The sequence below is a fragment of the Mchenga conophoros genome, linkage group LG19, assembly GCF_057382185.1.
Source record: "Mchenga conophoros isolate Kocher_MC1m ecotype Shallow Benthic linkage group LG19, M_conophoros_male_GT1.1, whole genome shotgun sequence".
NCBI classification, from domain to species: Eukaryota; Metazoa; Chordata; class Actinopteri; order Cichliformes; family Cichlidae; genus Mchenga; species Mchenga conophoros.
The window spans coordinates 6,328,346-6,351,036 of NC_140544.1; the positions used below are offsets into that span (position 1 = coordinate 6,328,346).

The 22,691-nt window shown below is 39.5% G+C and overlaps 3 protein-coding genes across 6 annotated transcripts; 1 reads left to right on the forward strand and 2 right to left on the reverse strand.

Moving 5' to 3' along the window:
• Positions 1–1,947: 1,947 nt before the first annotated feature.
• eif5 (eukaryotic translation initiation factor 5) lies at positions 1,948–10,652 on the reverse strand. 2 transcript variants are annotated; one of them, XM_085256508.1, is made up of 12 exons: positions 10,499–10,652; positions 9,660–9,884; positions 8,125–8,404; positions 7,884–7,965; positions 7,143–7,315; positions 6,670–6,781; positions 6,432–6,562; positions 5,345–5,506; positions 4,999–5,160; positions 4,724–4,888; positions 3,162–3,302; positions 1,948–2,384 (listed from the first exon to the last, which is right to left on the reverse strand). In XM_085256508.1, exons 3-12 carry the CDS (start codon positions 8,194–8,196, stop codon positions 2,286–2,288), a joined length of 1,299 nt encoding a protein of 432 aa, XP_085112634.1. In that variant the 5' UTR covers positions 8,197–8,404; positions 9,660–9,884; positions 10,499–10,652; the 3' UTR covers positions 1,948–2,285. The 2 variants fall into 2 exon arrangements, with proteins under 2 accessions (XP_085112634.1, XP_085112635.1); XM_085256509.1 differs by lacking the exon at positions 10,499–10,652 and adding an exon at positions 10,219–10,460.
• A 186-nt stretch (positions 10,653–10,838) lies between these two features.
• vps29 (VPS29 retromer complex component) lies at positions 10,839–15,517 on the forward strand. Of its 2 annotated transcripts, none has more exons than XM_085256511.1 (4): positions 10,839–10,947; positions 13,483–13,674; positions 14,108–14,343; positions 15,026–15,517. In XM_085256511.1, exons 1-4 carry the CDS (start codon positions 10,945–10,947, stop codon positions 15,141–15,143), a joined length of 549 nt encoding a protein of 182 aa, XP_085112637.1. In that variant the 5' UTR covers positions 10,839–10,944; the 3' UTR covers positions 15,144–15,517. The 2 variants fall into 2 exon arrangements, with proteins under 2 accessions (XP_085112637.1, XP_085112636.1); XM_085256510.1 differs by lacking the exon at positions 10,839–10,947 and adding an exon at positions 10,974–11,984.
• A 659-nt stretch (positions 15,518–16,176) lies between these two features.
• fam216a (family with sequence similarity 216 member A) lies at positions 16,177–22,380 on the reverse strand. Of its 2 annotated transcripts, none has more exons than XM_085257887.1 (6): positions 22,216–22,380; positions 22,085–22,112; positions 20,731–20,846; positions 20,383–20,509; positions 19,989–20,165; positions 16,177–18,712 (listed from the first exon to the last, which is right to left on the reverse strand). In XM_085257887.1, exons 2-6 carry the CDS (start codon positions 22,086–22,088, stop codon positions 18,576–18,578), a joined length of 561 nt encoding a protein of 186 aa, XP_085114013.1. In that variant the 5' UTR covers positions 22,089–22,112; positions 22,216–22,380; the 3' UTR covers positions 16,177–18,575. The 2 variants fall into 2 exon arrangements, with proteins under 2 accessions (XP_085114013.1, XP_085114014.1); XM_085257888.1 differs by having other exon boundaries at positions 16,187–18,047.
• Positions 22,381–22,691: the final 311 nt, after the last annotated feature.

A 22,691-nucleotide genomic window follows, 5' to 3' on the forward strand; every position in this document is an offset into this window, starting at 1 on the left:
ATTATGCTGCCTTCACGGACACCAACTGAGCTCCGACATTAGAAATTATTCTAAAATGTCGGTCAACCGACCTAATAATGGCATTTCTTTGTTCGACTGGGTGATTCAAGAAAGATCAAAGAAAAATATTTTTTCTCTTAGGAATAAGATTGAAGCTTTTGTGTGCAACATACTACTTAACAACCTTAATAAAAAGTAAGAGATTGTCATAGGATTTAGCCTGCAGTTAAATTGCTTTTATTAATAAATATTTTGTTGATTATTTTCAGTCTCTCTGCAAAGTTATTATTATTTGACCAACATCAAAATGTATTAATTATCCTTATAAAACACAGTGTGTTTTCTAGTACTACAACTCAACTGTAGCAATCAGAAATTGCGTTACAAATACTAGTTGTTGTTTTTTAAACCCCACATTATCTGAATTAAATTAAAACCATAACAGTGTGGGATAAAGTTATATAACAGCTACATTTATAAATGTTTCTGACGTGTTTGTGTGTGTGGTAGTTTAAAAACATTAGAATCAGTTTACATTCTACAAATAGACACATTACATATGGTAGGTGTTACTGCTTAGTTATATTTTTGTAGGTCGGACTGGATGTTTCAAAACTAAACTGCGGAGGGATTTAGGGTTAAATGCCTTAGACAATAAGGAGTTGTTTTTCTAAGCCTTGCTTATTTTCATGTTTGATTCCATACACTAAGACGACGCCAAGTTCCCCGTTTTGGGTTTAATGTCGAATTCAGAGATTTGTTTGTGATGGAATGTGAGTATCTTATTTCCCAAAGCACCTGAAGGCAGCACGACTGTGTCCAGTTGAACGGGTGGAGGAAGTGAGGAAACCGACTGACCTCAGTCCCACAGGACCACAAGTACAGAGAGGCCTGTCATCAGTCGGGAGGAAATGGGAATTTAGTGAGCTTCAAAGGAAAACAGTTGTGCGCCTTTGTCAAATATTAGCGAGACAGAAAAGAATATCAACACCATCCTTTTATTCTTCGAATTCAATTCGAATAAATGAGAGCTTTAAAGGTCGCTAGTATCTTTTTGTTTTTTTTTTTTAAACACAAAGTCTTATAGGTTTCATACAGGATACAACATTTACAGGTCGTAGATATACCTTTTGGATTTCTAGGCTGTGAATTTCTACACCACAGTTTAAGTTTGAGCTAATAAGTTCACCGTTTCCACTGCTGGAAAAGTGCAATATAATAAGTTTGTCCGTGACATGCAGCTCTAAATCAGTAAAACTGAATAAACAGTAGAGCTGCCAAGTGTAATGAAGGAGTTTTCGTTTTACAAAGCATCCGTCTGCAGGTTTTTCAGCCTAGCAACAGTTGTTCTTACCAGTGTTTTAAGTAAACCAGTCGCAAATATAACACCATCACCAATGTCACCTTATTCAAAGTTCTATTTCAATGTGAGATGAGGAAGAGTGGTATAAAACAAAGCTCAGTATAACTGGATTAAAAACCACATTAGTTACATTCTGGCTTTTTATCTCAAAAATAGACTAAGTTTTATGTGAAACTGCCATTTGGGTTCCTTACTTTGCAAATTAATTCTCAGTCAGTTTCCAGGTCTCTTTCTGTAACATGAGGCGAACGTGTATGTTTAGTTTAGTACGACCAGTGGCGTTACAGATAGTTGATCTAGTGTTGTTTGAACTTTGGTTTCCTATTACAAAACATGGACACATGCATATTTTCCCTCCCTCACAGAGCTGCAGTGCAGATTTTTAAAAACACACCATCATGCTCTGAAGATGAATCTGATCACTTTTTTTTTTAATGATTTAACAATTATGTTATTTTATTTATGATATAGAAAACATCTGGCTTCACAGCACAACATTTAAGGGAAGAGGTTTCCCCTCAGATTCTCTGTTAATCACCTACCAGAGAAAAACTGTCCAATCTCACAGATGAAACAGTCAAATGTGCTGGATAGCAAAACATTCATTCTTTATTGACTGGAAAAATACAAGGACCAAAAGAAAAAAAAAAAAAGTGCAGTCAAAACAAAATTCCCAAATCACCCGTGATTAAAACCCCCAAAAGAGACTTCATTTCATCAACTGAATACACTTCAAAATGACAGCGTTAATGTGCAGCAGATAAAGCGCTATGTTAAATCATGCCACTAAGCGGAGAAGGGATCGCAGAGAGGGCTGGTGGTGGGACAGGTAGTAAAGGAGGGAAAAGGCCAGCCATTTAGCTAGTGCAGGGCATCGTGAGTCAAAGCCGCAAGTCAGGAAAAGCATCATCACTCGAGTCTCTCAGATCGCATCGATGTCAATGTCGTCCTCTTCTTTCTCTGGCGTGTCTGGTTTCACAGTCTCCACTTTGAGCTCGCGGGCAGAGGACGAGTACACCACCTGAGGACAGGAAAACATGCAGCTGCTCAATAAACACCCCCGACTGCATCAGCATCAGTCCTCTCACAACAGAAACAAATCTGTCGCTTTTTAAAAATTAGTGCAACTCTAACCTTCATGCTTACTGTCATTTTTAAAAATTGACTTTCAAGCTGCTAACGAGCGAGGTGTCAGTAGACCGGAGTCACCCGGTGGTCAGCCGGTGAAACGGAATATTGGAATTTTATGCAGGTTTCATACTCAGTCTCCAAGTATAGTCTACAGGTATTAAAGTGATTTGATTTTCATACTAAATTGCAGTTTTTATATTCGTACGGAGCAAAACAAAAAACAAACAAAAAGCCACTAAAAGTCGGCATCCATTTTAAACTGAGTGACGCAATAGTCACAGGACTGGCCTCTTTGTGCTTCCTCCTTTCGGGGTGCAGCTTCCTTGTTAGAAATGTTATTCCTAATTCTTCCAGGAACTAGTGGGTGGAGCTGACCCAGTTAATGATGCAGCACACCTGAGCAGGCTGACAGACTGGTGTGAGTGCATGCATGCATATATGGATATAAGTATACAAGTAAATGCACTCACTTATATACACACCTATATCCATAATGCACACTCTGACTACATGTGGCAGCTGGAAGCAGCTGTGACAATGACGCGATTAATTTTTGCTTTAATCTGGACGTTCTCAGTAACTCCTGAACTACAGCTGTTTTTTTTTTTTTTTTTTTTTAACTGTACTTCACGGCACACAGCCAAGTGACCACTTCAGATAACTCTACCTCAACATTCTCATCATCTTCCTCCTCCTCTTCTTCGCTACCCTCGCTCTCCTCCTCTGCCTCCTTCAGCCATTTGACAAAAGGAGCGGCCTTGGCATGGATCTCTTTGGCAAGTTCCTTGGAGACGTACTTCTTAGAAACCTGATGAAGAAGAAAATGGATTTAATGCAATGACTGATTTCAGTGTAAAAGACCTCAAATAAACAAGCCCTTGGGGTTATTTGAACTGTAGTCTTCATGCTGCTGTTGCAGTATTTAGCATCTAACAGTTAATGTGTATCCAAAGTAAATAAAATACCGTAACAAAAGTCACAGTTAAGGGAAATCTAGCTCAAATTTTCAGGACGTAAAGACTTAGCAAAACTCAAGTAATTCTGTATTTATTAATAGCACTTTTTATCTTTATACCTATTCCTCCACTTCTTTGTTTAATATATTTAATTCACACATTTTGAATTGATTACAATTCAATTTGCTCTCAGCTGTGTCTATTCATTCCTAAACCAGCTTGATTGCATTTAAAATATGCCACACACACAACTATTAGGGGCCTCAATAGTGCACCCGAATCTCAGCCCACACACAAAGCCCCTTTAAAAAGACCAGGTCTTACATTTCTTTGTTAGTGGCCTTTTTAGGCTTTCTTTGGTGTAACACTGTCTGAAAGGATGTGTTGAGCCCAACACTCTGCTTTTGTTATGCAGTGCAGGTTAGGTGTGTCACTCTCACTCCCCACTTGTGGTGGGAGATGGGGAGTCAATGTATGGTCAGACTGGTGTAACAAAACAGACTAGTTTGGGCTCACACACACACACACACACACACACACACACACACACACGGGAAGAGTGAATTCATTCTTTGTCAAAGGCGGCCCTAGTCCACTGCACTTCCTGCTGTTTGATGTATTAATGTCCTAAAAGCTCTTGACCTCAACTTTTTGGCAGCATTATACTTTCAGCTTAATATAGTCGTACTCCTGCAGCTAAGGACCTGGAACCAGACACATATTAGAGCTCATGTTGTTTCATTTGCAGAATGAATCTGTTCAAACAGATTCCAACCACCTCTTCCTCACGCTACTCCAATCATCAATATTACCAGAGAGGTTTGATATGACGACTGACACCTCTGCATACTGCAGTCTGTTAGGTGTTTTTAGTGGCTCAGTGCTACAGTTTGAGGTTGGAGGTTTATCCAAGTGTCCCCTGAAGCATTTCAGTCTTTCAGAGTCAGGGTATAAGACAAGCTCTAATTTCACCAATTTAACAAATACCAGCTTTCAGTAGAATACAGTTTAGATTTTTATTGTTTGTTACTCTAATGAAGGCTCTGTGCTGCAAAGAATAAGCCTAAATCTAATTTAATTTGCCATTTCCCTTTTAAAGATCTATCAGTGAGTGCTCATAACCGATTCATGGGGTAACGATTAACTACCATCTGCTCCCAGATCACCTTTAGGCTTTTAATTTCTGGGCAAAATGGGATCAAGTTCAGCAGGCATTTCTTTTTGTGATTCAGAACACAGAGTTTAACTTGACATTAGTAGTTAAGTCCCTCACCTTCTCTGCCCAGGCGAAAATCACGTCCTCCTCCAGCAGGTCAGCGTCGTACAGGTCTTTGAGGATGATGGGAACACGTGGCAGGAGCTGGACCTGATGCAGCTTCACGACACACTCAAAACCTCCCAGCAGATACTTCTGGGCTTTCTTGTTGTTGTGGCAGAACTAAGGAAAAGGTTAGGAAAGCCATGAGACATGTGAAACACACCCTAATGTGAGGAAGAGGACAAGACAGCACCATAAGGACACGCAGCACAGACTTGAAAATGACTTACACGCAGGAAGTGACGTTTGTACTTCTTGATCTGGTCACGGATGTTTTCGTTGAACAGCAGTTCGCTCAGGATGAGCGGGCCCATGGCCTTCACATCCAGGCGCTCTGCCTCCGCCAAGATCTCTTTATCAGCTGCGTCAATCGTTCCGCTTTCCTTTTTGTTCTGCACATTTAAAGAACAAATGGTTACAGGGGAGGAACTAAAGTATCTCCAATTCTTGTGTGTGCAAATAAAATCTATGCGTAAAGGCCAAGCACCGAACACCGGTTCTTCATTTTTAAAGTGTACTTTTGATGTTTCACAAACTCCTGCCGAGAAAAATTCAGGACAATCGGGGGACCCTTACTTTCACAAAGCTGTAGAAGAGGTTGACCCTATCCTCCAGGGGTTTCTCCAGGTCCTCGCTGAGCGTCAGGTTCTTGGCGTGATCGCTGATCTCCTCCATCCTCCGCCTCTGTGCCTCCTCTGTAGTCTCCTCTGCCCAGTCTTCATCATCGTCATCTCGATCCTAAACAGGAAACCACAGAGGATTCAGGCAAAGCGAGATGGTGCAGAAACACTCGGGCTTGCTTGGATTTTGCATCTTAGTGGGTCATATTATGGTGAAATGCAAAAGAGGGCTGTGCAGCCAATAATAGTAATAATAATAATAGAAAAAGAAAATTAAATTCAACCAGAACCCCCCCCCCCCCCCCCCAAAAAAAAAAATTGCATTAAAAAAAAAAAAGAAAAAAGAAAAAAGAAATTGCTGATGTAAACTCAGTCTAAAGAGAAACTCTTTCATTTGAACTGGAGGAAGTGGTTCCGGTTGAGAGCTTCGAGGACACGTATACTGCAAACGTGGAAGTTGCTAGACTCCCTTTTTATGCAAACGCAAACTCTTTTTGGAGGTCTTTGGGTGACGGCCCCACCCTTTCAGTGAAAAATCCATTACAAAGAATGTTTCACAACACACGTGTCAGTGTGGACCTTAATCATTATTACCATTCCTGTGAAGGGGGAAATGTGGGATACATATCATGAATTGTGAATACTAAGGAGTTTGAACAGTTCTACAACACTGATGCTTCACTAGGAAATCTGCACCACAAATCACTACCAAGCATCAAACCTGAGCAAACTGTCAACTCTGAGCTTCTTATTTTGACGGGGTTGGTTGCTGAGAACTTTTCAGAGTAAGGGTCATCGGGGAAAAGTTACAATTTACACCAAAATAAAAACAGCATACGAGCACGAGAAGACCCCTGAATCTCTACTCAAAAGCCACTAGACTGTGTGGCATTAGTGTCTAAAATAAAAGCTGGCACTTTGCTGACTACTACTGACTTCAATGGTGTCTGAGAAAACCGTGTGTGAAGTGAAGAGAAACGTTTTGTGCTAGTGTCCCGTGGCTGTAGAAGCCCAGCGGGTGTCTGGGAGCACAGCAGACGCACCACAGCCTCGGGAGCATCAAAGTTGTCATGGTTTCCAGCCTCGCCACTGCCAGAGCCGTTCTCCTTGTCCTTCTTGCGGTTCTTCTTCTCCTTCTCTTTCTTCACAGATGCAGATCCACTATCATTGCTCTCTGTGTTAGGAAAGACAAAAGTCTTCATTAGCAAGTCTGTCTTGGGGTTTTGGCTGCAGTTCCCTTTTCTGGATTCACCACAGAGAAAAAAAAAAAAGAAGTCTCACCAGGTGGGTTTTTGAGGATGAATGTGCAGAGTTTGTGTCTGGTGTCTAGCATGCCACGGTATCCACAGGCCTTACAGGAAGTACCAATAGTTTGTTTCTTGGGATTGACATGCTGCAAGGACAAAAAAAATAAATTATTTTGTACCTAAAAAACTGCCACACAATCTAGTACTCTTCTTTACACAGGCAACTTTTCTTATACTGAATCTAAAGTGGGAAGTATCTTTATTTAGTAATTTAATATTTATTTATTAACCACGTGATTTTCATAGTCACAAGGTGCTGTAAACACAAAGGAAATAAATGAAAAAAATTTCGGGTCATAATAGCCAATAAAAGGGGACACATTATCATCATTAAGTCATATAGTTGTATTAAATTATTACTTTGTTCTTTCCCTTTCTGTCGCCCACCCACAAAAAAAAACAAATAAATACTCTGCACCTGCCCCGGAGATGCTGTGAAATATTTACCAGATCAGTTTCAGGGTTGTCACACTCGGCACACAGCACAAATTTTCTGATGAACCCATCAAGCATGTCCTGCAACTTGTTCGCCTCGTGGGATCCGTTGACGATGTAACGATCGTTTTTGGTATCAAACTGGGTCTGAGCGCCGAGTTCACAACCAAAAAACTTGGTCGGGTCTGCGGAGGAGAGGAAAAGCAGCACATGAGGCCACCATGACCCAGCAAAAAAAAAAAAAAAAAAAAAAAAAAACAAAACGAGGAGACTTTGCCCTGGTAATTATTGATTTTGAAGAACGTTACTGTTTTTTTATCTTTAAAGGAAGATGTTAAACATTAGGTGTTTGTTTGCTTTTAAACTGGTAATGAACATGAGACATTTAAGCTTGATCATCAAATACTCCAACTACAAAATTGTGTAAACGAAAAATGTCAAGAGTACACAAACTTGTCGACCAAGCCAAACAGCCTTTCCCCCCCCTAACGTGCCGGCACATCTTACAGTCTCAATCGAACGGGGTCATTTCATTTGAGTAATTGCCACATCATCATGTTTAAAGAATTATATAAACAAAACATCTCTCCTTCACCTGGGGTGAATATTACAACGATGAATTCAAAAGAGAAAAATGAGAGAATATAAAAGTGACAGTCAAAACGTCAAAAATGTCATTGTGAAAATAAACAGACTTTAACAAGCTCTAGTTCAATTCCAGCTAAACACTAAGATTTACATGTTGTTACTCACATGTTGGAGGCCTGTTCAGAGCCTTTGCAACATCAACCATGTTGACAATGACCGTCTTGATTCCATTCCCTTTGCCTTCAACCTGGATTGAAAGGAAAAACCCACATGTTATATTCACACCCAAACATTTCTTCCTACAGGACTCAGGAAACTTTAGACCAATTCCAACCACTATTCTGATGCTGTTTTTCTCTCCCCAATGGACAAATCTAAAAAAAAAAAAACAATAATGAGTGGTTACCTTGGCAATCAGACGGGGCATCTTGTAGCGATAGAACTGGTCTGACACGCTGCGGTTGACGTTGACAGACATTTTGGCTGGATGTTAGCACTATCAGTAAGATAAAAGGATCTTGGTTGGGGATTTTTCGGGATCTTCTGTCTGGAAAAGAGGGGATGACATAAACGACTGCAAGCGTGCTCGGTCTCTGACATGAAAAACGCTGTGCCGCTGTGGCTGCAAGCTCCTTGCTTGAAGTCTAGATTTCCACCACACAGGTTCCAACGGCTGCGCAACAGCTCTGAAAGACGAGAGGGACAAACATCAATATTTAATAAGGAAACCCCACAGTTCATGTGGGTGTTGCAATCCTACATTGGGTGCAAATACAGGGTTTTGCCCCCCCCCCAGATTTGTAGACATGCACTCATGTTACACTTCTAGTCTGTCTTTACAGAACTTGGTTAACCATCTAGTCTCTGGAGGAGTTTGTTTATATTCTAGTTCTACAAAGTAACAACTTGATGACTGCTGCAATTGCATAAAGACAGCAGTGCAAATATTACATTTCAGATGACTTATCATGTAAAATAAACATCTTTTCACCACTGTCAGTTTATATACCATCCAATTGAGAAAAGGTACCATGATGACAACAATAAGATGCAGCCTAGTTCATTTTGTGAACCCAGTGGTTTGTAGCCTTGGTAGCATCTAATCCACAAGAAAACAGTTAAAGATTCCTGTGGTGCAGGCCTGCTCTTGAGTGACTGCCACTATTAAGAAAGACCAGACTCCATTACGACACAGATCCAAGCCAGAGGGAGAGGCAATCGAGGACCCAGTGGCTCCCAGAGACGACTTATTCAAATCATTTTCTCAATTTAACAGGAATTCCCACAAAAATGGGTCAAGACTGAAAATATCCCAGCAAATCCAAATCATAATCATGTGATCCAACAGTGAGCAAGCATGATGTGGGCCCAAAGAAAAATAAAAGCTCTGCCACAAATCTGGATGTTTCTCCCACCTTTTGTTGCCATATAATGCACAAAAAAAGAGCTTTGTGGACACCCTTTGTCTTACATGAGGGCCCCTGGCTTTAGTCATATAAGGCACTTTTTTACTAGGTCACAAACAGGGAGGCCTAGCAGCTGCCAAACAACTCCCCCCGCTGATGGTTTTAATATCAACAACAAAGTCTGCAGCAGTTATTGTCTCACACACGCAAGTGCGAGTCTCAATGAAATGCCTCCCAACTTGTTTGCGACTGACACAGTGGTGTCCGATTTTAAGATCTTTGAGAAGGGCAGAGGTCGAGCCTATTTCAGGAGGAGGCTAGCTAACTAGCTTAGCAGCTTGGTGCAGAGTGCGTCATACAGTCACTGCACACGAGTGACGGACTGGAAGACGCCATTTTGATACAGTGGCACAGAAATCGTGTCATATTGCTCAATAACGCTGACTAAAGCGTTAGCTTTGACAAACACATAACACGACACCAAATATCGCGCAAGAAAGTTGAAATAAATCGTAGATTGCGTCCAAAAACTTACCGTTTTCGCAAAACAAAGACATAAACACAACGCTGATCTTCCAAGAGCCGCAGTGAACGGTGGTCGATGCCTGGTGCTGGTTGATGTTATTGACTGCAACAGGGTTTCTTAATGATTTTGATGCTCTCAAAGAGGCACGATTAAAGACCATAAATATCCAAAGTGCGGCTGCTCTTCCTCAAAGGCAGAAGGAGGTTATCTGGAACGTCCTCGGGCTTTGGGGACCTGTGGGTGGGGGGTGGGGGGGGAGAGATAGTTTCGTTATTCACACAAACTGCGAAGTAAACTGTTTATGTCGAGCGAGACAGCCATCTGTGTTCACTGGGTGGGTATTTGAATAGTCACGTACAGCATAACTGCCACGAGGATTAAACGCTCCATTACCCCCGTTAGCGATTTACCCCCGTTAGCGATAGTGCCACACCGTGAAAAGATAACGTCAGCCAGCTAACTGGCTATGGTTAACATTGCACGTGTTACGCAGTAAAATTCCCCATAAATTATCTTATAGATATAACAATGAAAGCGGGACAATTAGAGTTAATCCACTAATTTGTACCTTCAAATTGACCTTCATTGTTAGCATTATCCGACGCGAAAACAGTAGCTTGAGGGCCAGTAAATAGTCAGATCCCATGCGTTAAAATGAAACGAGTGGACGTCACACAGCTAACGCAGTTATTAGCCAAGTCCAATCAACGCGGTTGACGGAAGATAACGTGATTAAAATTGTCCTCGGTGGTAGCTAGCAGCTATTTCTTTGTAAAATTACAGTCATCGCTGTGAAATCGTCGTTAGGATGAGACCATGTAAATGTGATGAAATAATTTCGGACCTACCTCTCGAATGTTCTGCGAAATGCTGCTACACTCGTCGCTTTTACCAACGAACGTCAAGCTAACAGCTGCAATAAGTTTAGCAATATCCGGGTCTCAGCATTAATTTTAAATTAAAAGTCTGCTGAAGTCGCACTCCATGTGTATGCGAAACATGAACTTAGAAAATTTAGGGGAAAACCCCATCCTTTAGGTTTTAAACAAACGAATTAGAAATAGAGGCATAAAATCGTTTTAGCCACCTGATTTTTCTTTCAATGCCAGACTGCAACTGTTACCCCCTCAATACTTCTCTCAATTCCTCCATACTTTAGCTGTTTTATTTTGAAAGGAAAAGGAAACAATAAGCTTCTATTGACACATCCTCGTTCCCCATTGGCTGACGTCGTGACGCTGTACGTGCGTAGGCGCTTCCTCAACTTGACTGCCTGCAAGCCGAAACATTGAAGATGGTGAGTATGAAATGGCGAAAAGGCCACGGGTTCTCACGTTTTCATTCGGTGTATCGAGCGCTCGACTTTTTATGAAACTAGCTGTCGACGTAAAGGGACCGTGATCATGGCTTCAGTTTCAGGCTGTGTTGCATTAAAGCTCAGTTCCGAGATGGATCAACGGATCACATGACAGTTGAGCAATTTAGTCTCCAAAATTCACCGGAACAAACTGCAAACACCCATAAAGTCACACATTTCCATTGCACAGCGGGCTCCCAGTGTGTCTTGCTTGTTCGTGAATCATTTTGTTATGTGTTTGATGGATATAACGACTTCTTTTACTTTTCCCTTTTTGTCAATGAGTTAGCTTCCGGAGCTAATAGAGCTAACACTTCATCTTACGATTTTACGAAGCACTTTCCTGGTCTGCTTTAATGTTTATCATCCAGCTAGCAGCCCGCACATGAGCAGTCATTTTAAAAATTTATTTATTTAATAACCCAGCTAAACAAGACTGTTGCTACTTTGGAACTACAACTCATAGGACTACATTCATTTTGTTATGTTTTATAATTTCCAGGTTCTGTAGTTCGACATATTTATAAACACAAATACTTCGACACTAGACGATTCATCAGAGCTTAATTGCAGCCATCTATTTAATTTGCTTCACCGCATTATTTTTCATTTGCTCACTGTCAGGCGACTACAATATGTTTTGCTTAATGATTATCACTAACCATCGACCATTAACAACTGTTTCAACCACATTGTTGTTTTAACCTTTTTTTTTTTTTTGGTTTGTTTGAATGATTAATATCTGTCTACTTAATCCATTCACTTTTTAATTTCTAATTTCAGTTTCCCTTTCTTGTCCCCACTGTTTCTTGTCTTTATTTTCATTTTTAAAATTTTGTTTTTGTATTTCTTTACCCCAATCTCTGATCACGCCTCATGTTGATCTCTCCACGCACATCATGCCTTCCTCTCTATCTCACCCCACCACCGCACTCTGCCTTTTTTGCCTGTCTCCAAACAACCAGGCTGGTCACCGGGTAAGTGTTCCCGCTCTGTCCTGGATCCCTGTTTTCTGATCGCTCCTCTGCCTGGCTCACTAACATGGGACTGGGATTGCACAGCCCCAGAGGTCTGCTGTTTCTGCATCTCTTGCACAAGTAGCTGCTGCTCCTATAGCAACTGCAGTGCACTGAACTGTTGCCTAAGCAATATTAATAAGACACTAATCAGTTACAAGAAATCCACTAAACGTAACACAGCAGGAAGCTAAAGATGTTTCAAAGTCTAAACTACTAAATTATATTATCTTTTCTTTTTTTGGGGGGGGGGGGATTCATCTGTTTTTAGAGAGGGTAAACTGGTCTTTACTAGGACAGAAGATAACATGATTGCACAAATTCAGATCAAGTGTAATATTGTAATATAAAATTTTGAACATGGTCTAACATACTTTTGTGCATCAGTCCTGGTTTGTCTTAATGTTCACCAGTTGAATTCAGACTTTTCTTTTTTTTCTACCCAAGTCATCACATACGATCACAGCCATTGCTCAGAATTTCTGTGCTGGCTAGTAGTTAAAAATATTTGTAGGTTTAATGTTTAATATAAACTCCCGGTTTTAATGGTGTTTGTTTCTCATAGACTCTTGGTGCAGTGTAAAAACATAACTACCTCTTTTATCTGCCATTGAGCGTCTGAAATCCAGCTGTGCCAATTCAAACCATATTTTTCTGCCGTGGGCTGTCTTCCAGTTGTGTCGAAAGTTACTTTCACAATCATCATCATCATCATCGTCGTTTATTTGTATAGCACTCTAAGAACACACCAGGCAGACCAAAGTGCTGAACAACACAGATCAAAACAACTACCAAATTAAAAATACCTTAAAATCATTACATACAATAAAATAAATAAGAAGGTGTCAGTTTCCTACAGTTAAAAGCCAGGGAATAAAAATAGGTTTTCAATCTGGACAATGCCCAGTTTGGACTCAGACACTCAATTTAGTCAGATCTTTACTCACAACTGTTGCTTTTTTCCCCCAGATTTGAGCTTTTTGAGTGAAACCTGTTTATCCACTGTACTAAATTAATCTGTGCAATAATATTAAACTGTTCTGAAAAAAGTACAGGAGAATTTAACAATAACTAACAGAGGAGTGTAGCGGTTATGGTGGAATCTGTTTGCATTATTCTCTCCTGCAGAATTGACCAGTGGCGTCCCGCAGGGCTCTGTCCTCGGCCCACTTCCCCTTTCTGTATTCTTATGCTGCAGCATGCAGGCTGTAGCAGGGATGGGGCATAAATTTCTTTTCAAGGGACCACATGAGAAATTGGGATTGTTGTGCCACACCAATAAGCTGAACTCGGCTCTGCTCAATATGAATTTTATCTCTTTATAAGCTTATTGGTGCACCCCTTCTCAGCTGTCCCATTTTCTAATCTGGCCCACTGGGAAAATGAAATGCTCAGCTATGGCAGAGAGCTCATCGGTGGGTAACTAACCTGTCTGTGTGTGTCTGTGCGATGATATCAGTTGGTCCTGGTGTTAGGTGACCTGCACATCCCTCACCGATGCAACACGTTGCCAGCCAAGTTCAAAAAACTGTTAGTGCCGGGGAAGATCCAGCACATTCTCTGCACAGGGAACCTCTGCACCAAGGAGAGCTATGACTACCTGAAAACCCTCGCTGGGGACGTCCACATCGTCAGAGGAGACTTTGATGAGGTTTGCGTCTGTGTGTGTGAACAATAAAATAAACCACGTAGAACATACTAATCACCATAAAACAATTTTATTTCAAAGAATGTTCAAAAACAGGGTTCAAATTATGTCTACAAATTGTGTTTCTGCATATTAATAGCACTGATGAAGAACATCATTTGCTGTTCCTAAAGACTGATTGCTCTGTAATTAAATTGTAATTGCTGTTCTCTCAAACTGAGATTTATCCATGTAGATCATGATTTTCAAAAATGATCCCATTGAGGACACGACATCTTTTAAATATAGCTCATTCTGCCATTTGCTGTCTGTTTTAAATGTGTGTATAATTAGTACTTTATTCCATAATTGGACTTGTCAGATAAAAGCAGTGTATAAAACTTACTTTACTCCATGTTTTTCCCATCTCTCATTTGTCCTCCTGATATTTTCTCAGAACCTGAACTACCCAGAGCAGAAGGTGGTCACAGTGGGCCAGTTTAAGATTGGACTCATCCACGGCCATCAAGTGATCCCCTGGGGCGACATGGCCAGCCTGGCACTCCTCCAGAGACAACTTGACGTTGACATCCTTATCTCTGGGCACACACACAAGTTTGAGGCATTTGAGAATGAAAATAAGTTTTACATAAACCCTGGTTCTGCAACTGGAGCCTACAGCGCCCTGGAAAGGTGGGAGCCAATATAAACCATGAATTGAGCTCTATTTAGGAGGCGAGTTAGCCATGTTTTCATGATTTTGACATTGGAAGGTTGGTGGTTTGAACCCTGGCTGCTTCAGCGAAAGTATCAGTATCTAGGTGCAAGATACTGAACCCAGAGTTTCTCTTATTGAAATGTGAATATTAGATAGAAAGCAGTTACATTTCTACTTGAGTGCTCAAGTAGAGTAAAAGAGCACTGTATAAGATACACTTATAGAAAAAGTAGTAGAATATTTGGAACAATTTCATATTTTGATAACTGATTCTAATTGGAGAACTGATCATCAGCAACTAAGAAAACTGATTGCTTCAAGCCAAATTATGGCATCTTTTAACATGAACTAGTTTTCCCACATTATAACAAAAACAGATTTTTGCTCATGTCGCATAATAGATCTCCATGCAGATAGTTCTGGATTGATGTTTGAGGTCTTTAGATATTTGTCTCTGAATTTTCTCATCCACACAGACGTAATGGCAGCAACTGAAATTCTGTAAATCCCACTCAAAGCGTTTACGTTTAACACAGATCTTCTAGGAAAGAAACACTGTTGTGGATGTTTTTAATACTGAGGTGTTTGCAGTTAAAGGTTTTTTCATTAAACTGGGTGTAATTAAAGAAATGCATCTGTTTTTTTTCTCTCTCACAGCAACATCATCCCCTCTTTTGTATTAATGGACATCCAGGCATCTACAGTGGTCACGTACGTTTATCAGCTGATCGGCGATGACGTCAAGGTGGAGCGAATTGAGTACAAGAAATCTTAAAGGAGAGCACAAAGAGATGGAGAAAAATTTGCATTAACAAGCCTCAGATTATATTTCATTCCTGTCCACCAGGGGGCGGCAGCTCCCTCAGAGTCACCACAGTGTTAATGCTATGACTTCTGTAAGTTAACTCTAAAAGACCTGTGTATTATATTGTTTATATGTCATCAGCATTTGCTTATACCTGAGCTGTCTTTTGGTAATTGTAGAGAATGCAATAATATTGGGTGCCATTTTTTTTTCCTTTGGGTTTTTTTGTTGTTGTTTTAATAAACACCCTCCTCACATCCTGTACATGTAACAGGCCATTGCTTCCTGTAGTTAGCCTCCTTTTATTCATTTCTTTCCCACAATAAAGATGTAATTTCACTCCATCTGTTGCTGTGTGTTAAATTATATTGACAGCAATAGCTGTGCGTAAATAGTGTTTTGATATTTCATTTGGGAAATTCAAATTTATTTATACTTTTACTCTTCTGTCTTGAAAAATTTGAGGATAACGCAACGTGCTTATTTGAAAAAGAAATCCCCCTAAGTATCAATGCACATAATACTGGAGCTTTGTGATACCACACAGACAGAAAAAGCCTCCCTGTTCCTGATTTCAGGCTACTGAAATGTTTAAACCTCTGTCTGGCTTGGTGTACATCGCTCTTTTATACTCAAAGCTGTTTGCTTCTCTGAAAATTGCAAAGCATTGATTTTTTGCCATGAGGGAATTATGATCATCTTTGCATATATTATAGTATTGTCTAAATAAAAATAGTTATGCCCCCATTAAATAACACACCTGGTACAAATCATGATTACAAAAAGGTGGAAATGATTATTAAAATGGCTTTGAACCACATAATAACATTATTGGCGGGGCCATGGCAAACATAAGCAGGATACATTAGGTTTCAGGTTACCTTAAATAATAGTTTAAAAAAGGCCCCTAACTCAAGTGATGAACCAGTGTTGTCTCTGCACATAACAGACAACTTGGCAAATCTATGAAAAATGCCCAAGAAAGCAGTCTGACAGACATGAAATAGTATTTTTGCACGAAAGAATGTGATTCGTAAAAAGCTATCAGCTAAAAACTTGGCATATCTCAGCACAGTGTGCAGTGTGGCCTTCACAAATTTGGGGAAACTGGACCAGTAGAGGACAAAAGAAGAAGTGGCAGGTCTAAAAAAATCTATTTACAGCATACATTTTTTGGATATGACTCATCTTTTAGAAATTTAAAAAAAAAAAAATCCAGCAAAGACCTGACACGGGGCTAGAGACTCTTCAGTTGATGAATAAGTGGACTGAAAATCCGTGGCAACAGGTCTTAAGGTGTGGTGAGTCGAAATCTGAAATTTTTGGTTCTAATCAGCTGCTTGTGAAAATTAACAGAAATGTGAAAGCAGAAAAGTATCATCAGACTTTAATCCACCATTTAAAACAATCTAGAAAGCATCTGATTGGCAGCACTTTCATTTTTCAGCAGGACAATAATCCTAAACGCTGCCAATTCAGTAAAAGCATACCCGGACAGAAAACCCCCATCAGTCATTGACTGGCCTTTCCCAAACCCCAGAACATTACTGAAGCAGTGTGAGATCATCTTGGCAGAGAACAGAAGAAACAACAGCCAACATCCAAAGATGAGAGTTGAATGTCCTTGAAGAAGCCCGGAGAACTATTCCTGAACACCAAAGAAATGACAGGAAAGCTGCCTTTTCTTGCAAAATATATTAAGAAATGATGGGGTGGCTAAAGACTTTTTCACAGGACTGTAAAACAGATGAGTAGAAATTAATAGCAGTGACTATTAAAGTGAAAATACAAGTTCCTAAACAGATAAAACAAAAGAGACAGTCACACACAACTATAAACATATACATTTAAGAATTGCACATGCAGAACATAGATGTCAATGACTTTATTCTAAGTGAAAATAAAAAAAAACAATACAGTTATCAGACCTCAGCATATCATCAATGCCTCTCTCAGAGAGTTTTCATCCATACTAGTTCACGTGAAGAATTTGAAGATTTTAAACTTTCCTGAATTCCGGAGGTACTTATGCAACTAATGCATCCCAAAACATCTGTTTCATATCAACAATGGGAAACCTGTGTTAGCAGCAAAAAAGGGGGGGAAAAGGCTTTACTTTTTCCGTTAACACTAAGAAAAAAACATCCAAGTCGGCTTCATTTAGCCAAGGAAATGAAAAATGAAAGCAAACTCTTCTTTAAAGCAGCCAAAGAAACAGTATCTGCTCGTGATGAGCCTGTGGCCAGCACCAAGCGCTAAGCACGCCAGCACAGGCACGCACTTCCCATTATTCCTCTCTTTAATGGTAGCGATCACGTGACTTCATGGAAATCAAGTCTTCCAAAGGATTTCCCCCAGTCACAGAGGGCGCTACATTAACTTCATCTTTACGTCTTACAAAAACTGATCTTGCAGATGCATAAAACATCGTTTAAAGCTTAAATAGGCTTTAAAAAAAAGAAAAACAGTTACACATTCTGATAAGGAGGAATTCTAACTTAACACAAAACTAAGACACAGCTGTACATTTAGAAGCTCACATACAGAGTATTTATTTCAACAAATACAAATAATGCATGATCCAGATAACTGTAAACAATTTCTAGATGCAAGTGAAAATCTCAATTCAAAATTCCTGAAGCTTTCCTTTAAACACCAGTAGTGTCTGATCAGTATATACAGTATATATACTGGAAACTGCATTTTGTGGCATTTAAGTAGCAGAAAGCGTCACTATATTATTATAAAAGAATCACAAATCAGATAAGCTGTCACCGTCCCATCCTCCCACAGAGAGGGAGCTCAGACATTCACTCAGAGAATCATTTGGTCCTCCCTGCTCTTCTTTCTCATCCGACAGTCTGATCCTGGCTCCTGGCGAAAAATGAAATGTTTAACTCTACAGAAGAAAGTGAATATTTATAAGATAGTTGATAATATTCTTGGTAACTGGCATACTCTCACTGGCTGCCTTATTATGTTGATTCTCTGTGGCAAAGATTCAACAAAGTGCAGGAAACATTGCTCAGAAGCTTTGGTTCATGTTGCTAAACATCCATGATGTAAATCTCCCATCTCACTAAAAAAATTGCTCTACTTGACTGAGATCTGGTGACTGTGGAGGCCGTTTGAGTAGAGTGAACTCATCTTCATGTTCAAGAAACCAGTTTGACATGATTTATAACATGATACCCTATCATGGAGATGTAGCGTTCATAAAGGGTCAGACATGCGCAACACCCAGGTAGGCTGTGGCATTTACACAATGCTTGGCTAGTACTAAAGACCAAAAGTGTGCCAAGAAAAACATGAAAAAATGATATCCTCGCACTAGCATCTACCTGTACTGTTGATCCAAGGCAGAATGGAGCCATGCTTTCATGTTGAATACTCCAAAATCTGTCAGTCTTCTATTGTCCAATTTTGGTGAGCCATCAGTTTCCCGTTCTTAGCTACAGGAGTGTCACCCAGTCTGCTGCTGTAGCCCATGTGCCTCAAAGTTTGATGTGTTGTATATTTAGAGATGCTCTTCTGCATATCTGGATTGAAATAAGCTGATTTGTGAGTTACTGTTGCCTTCCTATCAGCTTAAATCGGTCTGGCCATTCTCCTCTGACATTAACAAGGCATTTTCATTTTGCCTCTCACTGAAGACTTTCGTTTTCAAACGTTCTCTGTAAAGCCTAGAGATGCCTGTGTGGGAAAATCCCAGTAGATCAGCCATTTCTGAAATACCAGCCTATCTGTCACCAACAACTATGCCATGTTCAAAGTTACAAAAGTATCCTTCCTTCCTCATTCTGAGCCTCAGTGTGAACTTCAGCAGGTTATTTAACCATGTGCCTTAATGCAGTGACTTGGCACCGTTTGCGTGTTTATGCGTGCATATTCCCATGTATTTGTGTTTATGAGCAGTTGAACAGGTGTAATTAAACTAAAATATAACATTTTTGAAGAAAGTTCCAAATAATTCCAAATGTTTTGCTGACTTGCTCCTCGGACTTTTCCTTCTCTGTGTTTGTGACCATGTGCACTTCTTAGCCTTTCTATGTGTTGATGCAGATGCATTAAAGGACCTGCAATTTCAAATATGTTACATTAAAAGTTTTGACTTCTCTTTCTTTTTAAAAAACATTTTCAATGTTCTCATTTTGAATAAAGTCTTCTTAAGTTCTCTGTATTGTAAGATCTTAACCTTACAATATGAAGCACTTTGATGCAACTGCTGTTGTGATTTTGCACCATATAAATAAAACTGAATTGAATTGAGAATTCTTTATCATTAAATAATATTATTTATGTTTTTTTAAATTAATAGTTTTTTCTTTTTTTGTTTTCCCTTTCTCAGTGTTTTTCTCTCTTTGCTTTCCTTAGTCGGTACTTTCCAACCCAAGGGGAATTTTCTTTTTTTTCTTCTCCACACTGTTGCCAGTTGTTTGCTTGGGATTCTCGAGTTCCTATCTATAATGTATTGGGAACTTTACAGTATAAATTACCATGAAATGATGGTTCTTATATTTTACATTTTAAAAAATATAAAGATGAGCTAAATATTGTGGCAAAAAGTTTTCATTTTAACTCTTTGCAAGTCTGAAAAGTAAACATGGAAATGAGCTGCTCGTTAAGTGCTTTCAAAATCTCCATACGTGACAACTATAATTATCTACATGTGCAGACTAGTTCAGATGCGTAAGGCGTAAGGGTGTTAGAAGGACATATTAAAAAGGGAAATAAGGTGGGATAAAATAAAGCGATGATCCTTAGGATATTTAAAATATTGTAACTTCAGCTATCACTTGATAGCTCACATCTCACCTGGCTTCTCTGTTCTTTGGGACGGTTTTCTAGAATGTTTTGCACTGGTCTTGATCTTGTTTTTTGACCCTGAAGAAACTTCCGATTGTGTTTTTGATAGATGATCCTCTCTGTCATTCTCAGGTGAGGCCACAGAAGCCTCAAAAAGTATGTCTCTTTTGTGGTTGTAGTCTATGACTACACAAAGACAAAACAAATATACAAAACAAACCACAGTGTGAAAGCCGTTACTCAGCCGTTGCTCAATGACTCACTGTAAAGGACTGTAACAGGATAAGTCAGATGCTTATCAGTGAAAGTGGTTTACAAACAGTTTAGAAAAACAGAGAGATAGCACACAACAACAAGTTACATCTGAATTGTATTTATTTTATTTTGTTTTGGTTCTTCTCACCTGCTCGTATACACCTGTACTGCACGTTCATGTAGTGCTGGGTGACGAGGCGCCGGACATGCTCAGTGCTATAGGAAGCTGCAATGCTGTACAGATACTTCCTCTGAGTTGGTGTTAGTGCTGCATGCTAAGAGGCAGGCAGAGATCACTTTTCACTGGGATCCACACCGAACATATGAATCCACACGTGCAAACACATTTAGGTGTGGATGTTACAGAAGTTACAGAAGAAACAGAAATGTATGCTTTTGCCAGTGCTTCTAAAGTCCTCTGACTATGATGAGGGCACATTATTTGCTGATGATAGTGGACAAAAATGGTCTATAGCCCATACGATCAACAGTTTACCTTCAGAAATGAGGCTGTAGTCACACTTGTGGGGATTTGTATAGCTGTTAGGCGTTGATCAGCTGGTCTGCTGATTTTCAAACCGCTGTTGACGTTTCCAGCACTATTTTGAAATTCTGTTAGTAAATAGAAAACAGACATTTGGAAAAACTTGCATTTGAGGCTAATTGACATTTTTACTTAGAGGCAGGATGTGAGGAACTATGGAGCTTCAGGTGAAACAGAGAGACTGAATAAATCAAGCAGGAAATAATGCACAGGTACTGACCCGCCCCTCTGTGACTGTGACAAAAGGCAACGTTACCACAAAGAGATGCAAAATAGCTACAAAGATACTCAAAGCGACTCCACATTGACCAATAGGAGATGCAAAATAATCGTGTCTGTAATTTCAAAAATGAAAATTTAAAACGGAAGACAAAAAGATGACAATTTTTATGCCATATTGACTTATTTAACTAATGTAACACTGGTTAACTAATGGATGTTGGGTTCGGTTCTTCAGATGATTTCCTGTTGGATTTTGTGCCATGAAGGACTCTCAAATAAAAGATTTTAAAAGCTTAAAATCCACTCAAAGACTTCTGGAGTTTTCTGGAATTCTTGCACACAAATTTGACCCATTTTGATGTTTGACAGCTGTAAAAATGACATAAATCTTCTTTTTTTAACCTGAAATTTGATGACTTTTCCTTAAGTGACCCAAAATACATTTACTATAAGATTATAAAGTGGTTTATAGTAAAGAGAAACCTCATTAATTCTTATTAATTAAGCATTCTTCATCCATGTATTAATGTCAGGTATTTATACATTCTAAATAGATCTGTAGTTCAAAATTTGATATGAACATTAATTAAGGGAAATTTTTGCAGTAGGTCAAATTGACCAGGGTCATATTAGGTCATCTGGAATATAGTCTATATAGTCTGCAAGAACCCAGAGATTTGCACATGGGCTCAGTTACACTGTCAAACCAAAAGGACTTCTAATTAAAAATCAGCACAAGTGAGCTTTCTTCCTGTTACCTATCAGGCCTGACCCCGGTCAGATTCAGGTGTGGGATTTCACCTGGTTTCCACTTGTCCTCAATAACAAAAACCTTCCTCTCAAGTTTCAGTGCAGACAAGATGTAAGATGTTTGGTTTATTTAACCATGGAAGCATATCTGAAATGCATATCTGAAATCTAACCCAAGGAAAAAGACTGAAATAGACACGATACAATGGATTCAATATGCAGAAGGGTTCAGTAGAGTGGCGTCACCGTGTGAGTTTCTTCATAAATCTGCTCATTTTTTTTACTTTACTGCTCACGTGTTCATTTTTAATGATATGCAAAAATTTACACATACCCATTTTCACTGATGCATCAAAATAAACCTGCAACAGAAATGTATGAGTTATATTAACATAAAAATAAAATAAATGCAATAAAGATGGCATGTTCACTTTGGCATGGATTAAATTTCAAACATTACTTTACCTTGGCATAGCCTCATTATGATTGATCCCATGCAACACCTGGTTTTCTGCAGATTTCACTTGCTTTTTCAGTATGAAACGGCACACAAAGCCAAATAGTCCGTGCACAAGCAGCAGCAGCCAGTTTACCTTACCTTTAACACATATCGTCCACGCTGAGGCCAGTCTAGATAATTAAAGAAAAGAGGCGGTCTGATCTAAGGACTTTGAACAGTGGGCGTGTCCTTTCAAAGATGTTGCAATTATAAACTGAAAGAAAGATATGTTTAAATTAATATTGGTAACGTTAACTTAAAGATGTCCTGTAATGCTCAACATGGACAAAGAGTACACTGAGATCCTTGGAAAAAAGCAGTCGCGTTGGGCTGTGGTTATTATATTGTTTTACGCATGCACTACTCTAGTGGCTACTGGAGGCTTGCTCTAAAAGCAAATCAGTCCCTGTGACTCACTCCCATGGTACTCTCATGGCCTCCC